The sequence below is a fragment of the Daucus carota genome, chromosome 2 (genome assembly GCF_001625215.2).
Source record: "Daucus carota subsp. sativus chromosome 2, DH1 v3.0, whole genome shotgun sequence".
NCBI classification, from domain to species: domain Eukaryota; kingdom Viridiplantae; phylum Streptophyta; class Magnoliopsida; order Apiales; family Apiaceae; genus Daucus; species Daucus carota.
The window spans coordinates 186,864-196,010 of NC_030382.2; the positions used below are offsets into that span (position 1 = coordinate 186,864).

The following is a 9,147-nucleotide window of genomic DNA, read 5'->3' on the forward strand; positions in this document are numbered from 1 at the left end:
GGATATATGAATTTGGTCACAACCATATTTGGGGCAGTCGGGACTGAATCGTAGCAGTTATAATGTAGTTCGAGTTTTGACGAATTCTCAAAAAGGTTAGTACATGGGAATTTCTTGAAAATATCACCGGGCAGATATTTTTTGATATTTTCACATAAATGAGTTTCTATGAATATATAAATTTTGTCACGACCATATTTGGGGCAATCGGGACTGAATCGGAGCAGATATAATGAAGTTCGAGTTTTTGACGAATTCTCAAAGGGGTTAGTACACGGGAATTTCTTGAAAATATCACCGGGCAGATATTTTTGATATTTTCACATAAATGAGTTCCTATGGATATATGAATTTTATCACGACCATATTTGGGGCATTGGTGACTGAATCGGTTCAGATATAATGAAGTTCGAGTTTTTGACGAATTCTCAAAGGAGTTAGTACACGGGAATTTCATGAAAATTTCACCGGGCAGTTTCTTTTGATATTTCCACATAAATAGGTCCCTATGGATATATGAATTTGGTCACGACCATATTTGGGGCAGTCGGGACTGAATCGTAGCAGATATAATGAAGTTCGAGTTTTTGACGAAATCCCAAAGGGGTTAGTACACGGGAATTTCATGAAAATTTCATCGCGATGTTTCTTTTGATATTTTCACATAAATTGGTCCCTATGGATATATGAATTTGGTCACGACCATATTTGGGGCAGTCAGGACTGAATCGTAGCAGATATAATGAAGTTCGAGTTTTTGACGAATTCTCAAAGGGGTTAGTACACGGGAATTTCTTGAAAATATCCCCGGGCAGTTTCTTTTGATATCTTCACATAAATGGGTCCCTATGGATATATGAAATTGGTCACGACCATATTTGGGGCAGTCAGGACTGAATCGGAGCAGTTATAATGTAGTTCGAGTTTTGACGAATTCTCAAAAAGGTTAGTACATGGGAATTTCTTGAAAATATCACCGGGCAGATATTTTTGATATTTTCACATAAATGAGTCTCTATGAATATATAAATTTTGTCACGACCATATTTGGGGCAATCGGGACTGAATCGGAGCAGATATAATGAAGTTCGAGTTTTTGACGAATTCTCAAAGGGGTTAGTACACAGAAATTTCATGAAAATTTCACCAGGCAGTTTTTTTTTATATTTTCACATAAATGGGTCCCTACGGATATATGAATTTGGTCACGGCCATATTTGGGGCAATCGGGACTGAATCGGAGCAGATATAATGAAGTTCGAGTTTTTAATGAATTCTCAAAGGGTACACGGGAATTTCATGAAAATTTCACCGGGAAGTTTCTTTTGATATTTCCACAGAAATCGGTCCATATGGATATATGAATTTGGTAACGACCATATTTGGGGCAATCGGGACTGAATCGTAGCAGATATAATGAATTTCGAGTTTTTGACGAATTCTCAAAAGGGTTAGTACACGGGAATTTCATGAAAATTTCACCGAGATGTTTCTTTTGATATTTCCACATAAATTAGTCCCTATGGATATATAAATTTGGTCACGACCATATTTGGGGCAGTCGGGACTGAATCGTAGCAGATATAATGAAGGTCGAGTTTTTGACGAAATCTCAAAGGGGTTAGTACACATGAATTTCATGAAAATTTCACCGGGATGTTTCTTTTGATATGTTCACATAAATTGGTCCCTATGGATATATGAATTTGGTCACGACCATATTTGGGGCAGTCGGGACTGAATCGTAGCAGTTATAATGTAGTTCGAGTTTTGACGAATTCTCAAAAAGGTTAGTACATGGGAATTTCTTGAAAATATCACCGGGCAGATATTTTTTGATATTTTCACATAAATGAGTTTCTATGAATATATAAATTTTGTCACGACCATATTTGGGGCAATCGGGACTGAATCGGAGCAGATATAATGAAGTTCGAGTTTTTGACGAATTCTCAAAGGGGTTAGTACACGGGAATTTCTTGAAAATATCACCGGGCAGATATTTTTGATATTTTCACATAAATGAGTTCCTATGGATATATGAATTTTATCACGACCATATTTGGGGCATTGGGGACTGAATCGGTTCAGATATAATGAAGTTCGAGTTTTTGACGAATTCTCAAAGGAGTTAGTACACGGGAATTTCATGAAAATTTCACCGGGCAGTTTCTTTTGATATTTCCACATAAATAGGTCTCTATGGATATATGAATTTGGTCACGACCATATTTGGGGCAGTCGGGACTGAATCGTAGCAGATATAATGAAGTTCGAGTTTTTGACGAAATCCCAAAGGGGTTAGTACACGGGAATTTCATGAAAATTTCACCGGGATGTTTCTTTTGATATTTTCACATAAATTGGTCCCTATGGATATATGAATTTGGTCACGACCATATTTGGGGCAGTCAGGACTGAATCGTAGCAGATATAATGAAGTTCGAGTTTTTGACGAATTCTCAAAGGGGTTAGTACACGGGAATTTCTTGAAAATATCCCTGGGCAGTTTCTTTTGATATCTTCACATAAATGGGTCCCTATGGATATATGAAATTGGTCATGACCATATTTGGGGCAGTGAGGACTGAATCGGAGCAGTTATAATGTAGTTCGAGTTTTGACGAATTCTCAAAAAGGTTTGTACATGGGAATTTCTTGAAAATATCACCGGGCAGATATTTTTGATATTTTCACATAAATGAGTCTCTATGAATATATAAATTTTGTCACGACCATATTTGGGGCAATCGGGACTGAATCGGAGCAGATATAATGAAGTTCGAGTTTTTGACGAATTCTCAAAGGGGTTAGTACACAGAAATTTCATGAAAATTTCACCAGGCAGTTTTTTTTGATATTTTCACATAAATGGGTCCCTATGGATATATGAATTTGGTCACGGCCATATTTGGGGCAATCGGGACTGAATCGGAGCAGATATAATGAAGTTCGATTTTTTGACGAATTCTCAAAGGGGTTAGTACACGGGAATTTCTTGAAAATATCTCCGGGCAGATTCTTTTGATATTTTCACATAAATGGGTTCCTATGGATATATGAATTTTGTCACGATCATATTTGGGCAATCGAGACTGAATCGGAGCAGATATAATGAAGTTTGATTTGTTGACGAATTCTCAAAGGGGTTAGTACACGGGAATTTCATGAAAATTTCACCGGGCAAATATTTTTGATATTTTCACATAAATGGGTCCCTATGGATATATGAATTTGGTCACGACCATATTTGGGGCAGTCGGGACTGAATCGTAGCAGATATAATGAAGTTCGAGTTTTTGACGAATTCTCAAAGGGGTTAGTACACGGGAATTTCTTGAAAATATCACCGGGCAGATATTTTTGATATTTTCACATAAATGAGTTCCTATGGATATATGAATTTTATCACGACCATATTTGGGGCATTGGGGACTGAATCGGATCAGATATAATGAAGTTTGAGTTTTTGACGAATTCTCAAAGGAGTTAGTACACGGGAATTTCATGAAAATTTCACCGGGCAGTTTCTTTTGATATTTCCACATAAATAGGTCCCTATGGATATATGAATTTGGTCACGACCATATTTGGGGCAGTCAGGACTGAATCGTAGCAGATATAATGAAGTTCGAGTTTTTGACGAAATCCCAAAGGGGTTAGTACACAGGAATTTCATGAAAATTTCACCAGGATGTTTTTTTGATATTTTCACATAAATTGGTCCCTATGGATATATGAATTTGGTCACGACCATATTTGGGGCAGTCAGGACTGAATCGTAGCAGATATAATGAAGTTCGAGTTTTTGACGAATTCTCAAAGGGGTTAGTACACGGGAATTTCTTGAAAATATCCCCGGGCAGTTTCTTTTGATATCTTCACATAAATGGGTCCCTATGGATATATGAAATTGGTCACGACCATATTTGGGGCAGTCAGGACTGAATCGGAGCAGTTATAATGTAGTTCGAGTTTTGACGAATTCTCAAAAAGGTTAGTACATGGGAATTTCTTGAAAATATCACCGGGCAGATATTTTTGATATTTTCACATAAATGAGTCTCTATGAATATATAAATTTTGTCACGACCATATTTGGGGCAATCGGGACTGAATCGGAGCAGATATAATGAAGTTCGAGTTTTTGACGAATTCTCAAAGGGGTTAGTACACAGAAATTTCATGAAAATTTCATCAGGCAGTTTTTTTTGATATTTTCACATAAATGGGTCCCTATGGATATATGAATTTGGTCACGGCCATATTTGGGGCCATCGGGACTGAATCGGAGCAGATATAAAGAAGTTCGATTTTTTGACGAATTCTCAAAGGGGTTAGTACACGGGAATTTCTTGAAAATATCTCCGGGCAGATTCTTTTGATATTTTCACATAAATGGGTTCCTATGGATATATGAATTTTGTCACGATCATATTTGGGCAATCGAGACTGAATCGGAGCAGATATAATGAAGTTTGATTTGTTGACGAATTCTCAAAGGGGTTAGTACACGGGAATTTCATGAAAATTTCACCGGACAAATATTTTTGATACTTTCACATAAATGGGTCCCTATGGATATATGAATTTGGTCACGACCATATTTGGGGCAGTCGGGACTGAATCGTAGCAGATATAATGAAGTTCGAGTTTTTGACGAATTCTCAAAGGGGTTAGTACACGGGAATTTCTTGAAAATATCACCGGGCAGATATTTTTGATATTTTCACATAAATGAGTTCCTATGGATATATGAATTTTATCACGACCATATTTGGGGCATTGGGGACTGAATCGGATCATATATAATGAAGTTCGAGTTTTTGACGAATTCTCAAAGGAGTTAGTACACGGGAATTTCATGAAAATTTCACCGGGCAGTTTCTTTTGATATTTCCACATAAATAGGTCCCTATGGATATATGAATTTGGTCACGACCATATTTGGGGCAGTCTGGACTGAATCGTAGCAGATATAATGAAGTTCGAGTTTTTGACGAAATCCCAAAGGGGTTAGTACACGGGAATTTCATGAAAATTTCACCGGGATGTTTCTTTTGATATTTTCACATAAATTGGTCCCTATGGATATATGAATTTGGTCACGATCATATTTGGGGCAGTCAGGACTGAATCGTAGCAGATATAATGAAGTTCGAGTTTTTGACGAATTCTCAAAGGGGTTAGTACACGGGAATTTCTTGAAAATATCCCCGGGCAGTTTCTTTTGATATCTTCACATAAATGGGTCCCTATGGATATATGAAATTGGTCACGACCATATTTGGGGCAGTCAGGACTGAATCGGAGCAGTTATAATGTAGTTCGAGTTTTGACGAATTCTCAAAAAGGTTAGTACATGGGAATTTCTTGAAAATATCACCGGGCAGATATTTTTGATATTTTCACATAAATGAGTCGCTATGAATATATAAATTTTGTGACGACCATATTTGGGGCAATCGGGACTGAATCGGAGCAGATATAATGAAGTTCGAGTTTTTGACGAATTCTCAAAGGGGTTAGTACACAGAAATTTCATGAAAATTTCACCAGGCAGTTTTTTTTGATATTTTCACATAAATGGGTCCCTATGGATATATGAATTTGGTCACGGCCATATTTGAGGCAATCGGGACTGAATCGGAGCAGATATAATGAAGTTCGATTTTTTGACGAATTCTCAAAGGGGTTAATACACGGGAATTTCTTGAAAATATCTCCGGGCAGATTCTTTTGATATTTTCACATAAATGGGTTCCTATGGATATACATGAGTTTAACTATTACTACTTTATATATCATTATTATTATTAAGTAGGATGCTATATATATTAATCTTTATACATATCTTCAGGATTGGTGGTCTTAATTAAAATGCTTCTTCCTCTGTTTTTTAGATACCTCTACATCTCAAAATAATAGTCCTTTTTATTTTATCTACAGGATCGGTTTTGTTAATTTTAAGATATTCAATCAGAATAACTGTTAAAAATTAATCAGTTAGTACTACTTTTAAATGAATATTTTGCTTACGTCGTGTTTGTAAAGTTTAAGATCACCCTTTTTTTAACCCGGGAGGACGAATAACACCTTTTAGTGCTCGATTTAACATTTTTCTCCAATACTATACCATCTTACGAATTTAATCACGCTAATAAAATTAATCAAGTTCTTCAGGGTCCCCGCACGCGTAGCGCGGGCAAAATTCCCAAGTTATACTTAAAAAAAATACTACTCCCTCCGTCTGTTTTAGTTTTCGCTTTGATTTTTTGCACGTGTTTTAGGATGACTATGCAATTATGCCCGCGCTAGGCGAGCTCCCATTAAAATTGTTTAATAATTGATAAAATTGCATATTGTTAATATTATTAAAAGCAATTACATATTGTATTTTAAGATCATTAAAAACATATTCTATTTATTTTTTTTAAACAGATTTTTTGAATAAAAATATAAATTATTAACTTTAATTCAGGTGAAGAAAATTTTTTAAAATAATAAGTGAAAAGGAAAAATCAAAGTGATAACCCAAGAGGGGCATGGAGTAATTTCATAGGATTTGTCAAAAGTGTTAGCAAACAAGAATTTCATTCTCCAACACCCTCATTCTCACTCAAAAAATCACCCTGGCCCCACACAACTTTCACCAACTTTATTCACTCCTCTGTAGCAAAAACCAAACTTGACCATTTCGAAAAAACACACTACTATAACCTCAGCAGGCTTTACTCACTTTTGCAGAACACTTTCAAGTGTCTAAAGACTCAAAACACACTCATAGATATTTCAAGAAACTAGATCTTTCCCATCTTCATCAGAAATGGAAGCAATGCAGCTCTCCAGATCTCTCTTCTGTCTTATTTCACTCTGCCTCTTAACTCTCCACATTTCAGGTAATCACCAAAAAGCCTTTGTTGATTCTGCCATATTTAAAATTATTATTTTCTCTGACAAAATCTTTAAATTTGGAGTACTGCTAGTTGGTAGACATGTTTATACATAGACACAAACACATGTATCTAATGCACATTTGCTCATCAACTTTGTCATTAAACAAAAATGTTGTAGAATCTCTCTTTTTAAATCATTTTAAACTAGATAAAAATATTATTTTTAACCCCCTAAACATGAAATATGTATAGTCTTTAGGGTTCTTCCCATTTTTCTTGCAATTATGTAAAATGTTTTTTTTTCTGGGCACTTTCTGCTCCTGTGGTATTTTAATCTTGCTGTCCTAAAAATGCAAACTTTATCCTATTTTTGCTCCTAAGAATGAGAATTACTCCATGTTTTGATTTGTTTTATTGAAAACTGTAGCAAACGAATAATATAAATATCTCACTTGTAATTAAAATCTGTGAGTAAAACATCACGATACTCCTCACTCCTAAGAGTAGGATCAATATTTTCTTTAACAGACAATGCTCCTTCCAATTATTGTAACTTGTTATAATTTGGGGCTTTTTGGATAATTTTAACATAAAGTGATTAATTTATTCTCAGATTTGCTTCAAGAAATTTTAATGGTTTATTTCTTCAAGTTGTGTTTCATCACTTGAACATAACTATTTGTAATCCCCTAATTTTATTTTCCAGATAGAAATAAATCTCGGTTTGGTGTTATATTGTACGGTCTTGTCTTTGACGATTTTTGAACACTTAACAGGAGCGACCATAAATGAAGGAAGATACTATTGAAATAGGAGTTCATTGGTTATCTTGTATTTTTGTTTTTGTGTAATAATGTTGCAATATGTTTGTGTTTGTTGATTTGATTCAGCCACATCGATAACCCTGTACAACAAGTGCAGCCACCCAGTGTGGCCTGGAATTCAGCCTGGTGCAGGCAAGCCAATCCTGGCACGTGGTGGATTCAAACTCCTTCCGAAAAAATCGTATAGGCTGCAGCTTCCTGCAGCGTGGTCTGGCCGCATATGGGGAAGACATGGCTGTGCTTTCGATGCTCATGGTCGAGGAAAATGCGCCACTGGTGACTGTGGTGGTGTCCTTTTTTGCAATGGCCTTGGTGGCACACCTCCAGCTACTCTTGCTGAGATTACGCTGGGGAGTGACCAGGACTTTTATGATGTGAGCCTTGTTGATGGCTACAACTTGGCCATTTCTATTACACCTTATAAAGGCTCGGGGAAATGTACCTATGCTGGATGTGTTCGTGATCTCAATATGATGTGCCCTGTTGGACTGCAGGTTAGATAATTCGAGCAAATATACTTTATTATAGTTAATGGTCAATTGCACAACTCGGAACCTCAACTTCTTGTTAGCAAGAGAATAGGAGTGTCTGCTATATTATAATGCATGATCGTAGCCTTAACTGATAAATTTTAATTGACATCTATGAAAGTTTGTGTCAATTAATGATGACAACTGATATGCTACTGTCCGACACTGACATAAATTTGTGTATATTATAGGTCCGTTCTCATGATAAACGCCAAGTGGTGGCGTGCAAAAGTGCTTGCTTTGCCTTTAACTCACCAAGGTACTGTTGCACAGGCAGTTTCGGGAGTCCACAATCCTGCAAGCCGACAGCTTACTCGAGGATCTTCAAGACGGCATGTCCACGAGCTTACTCTTATGCTTATGATGATCCTACTAGTATTGCTACTTGCACTGGTGGAAGTTATTTCCTTACATTTTGCCCTCACCATTAGCCTACTTAGCTCCATCTACTATATATATAGTCAGGTTATTGCTCTATTCTCATGACGCTTCTATTATGATTCGAATCAAGCCAAGAACGAATGGTATTGTTTGCAAATGTACCAAATATTAGTATATGGTGCATTTTTAATCCAGCATTATGATGCTTTTTTATTTGGGTCGAAGAATGAATTTTCTGTTTGCTCACGTTGAGAATGAGTTTAAATTTAGGGAAATTACAGGCCAGCCTGTTTTTCAATTTCAACTAGTTGGTTACCTCTGCTAGCTTCTGTATCTTTTCATATCTGGTCTATTCTGTTCACAAGTATTCCACAGAATCGTGGGGAAGATCCTAGTATAAGAAACAGAGGATTTATAAAGTGTAACTCCATCGTTAAATTTGTTGATCAGTTTTTTGAAACTCCAAATTCGTGTTTGTTTACTTATCAAACCGAATCAAATGGAGCATATTGAGTT

At 36.2% G+C, this 9,147-nt stretch overlaps 1 protein-coding gene across 1 annotated transcript; it reads left to right on the forward strand.

The window, feature by feature from the left end:
- The first annotated feature begins 6,689 nt into the window (after window positions 1-6,689).
- LOC108192409 (thaumatin-like protein) lies at window positions 6,690-8,935 on the forward strand. Its single transcript, XM_017372862.2, has 3 exons — window positions 6,690-6,899; window positions 7,787-8,214; window positions 8,442-8,935. Exons 1-3 carry the CDS (start codon window positions 6,827-6,829, stop codon window positions 8,679-8,681), a joined length of 741 nt encoding a protein of 246 aa, XP_017228351.1. The 5' UTR covers window positions 6,690-6,826; the 3' UTR covers window positions 8,682-8,935.
- The last annotated feature ends 212 nt before the right edge of the window (window positions 8,936-9,147 follow it).

Bases quoted from the DNA above. Each gene is read 5' to 3' on its own strand.
- LOC108192409 (XM_017372862.2), top strand. From the start codon at position 6,827: ATGGAAGCAATGCAGCTCTCCAGATCTCTCTTCTGTCTTATTTCACTC. The intron at 6,900-7,786 runs GTAATCACCAAA...GATTTGATTCAG, and splicing joins CTTAACTCTCCACATTTCAG to CCACATCGATAACCCTGTAC. The intron at 8,215-8,441 runs GTTAGATAATTC...TGTATATTATAG, and splicing joins TGTGCCCTGTTGGACTGCAG to GTCCGTTCTCATGATAAACG.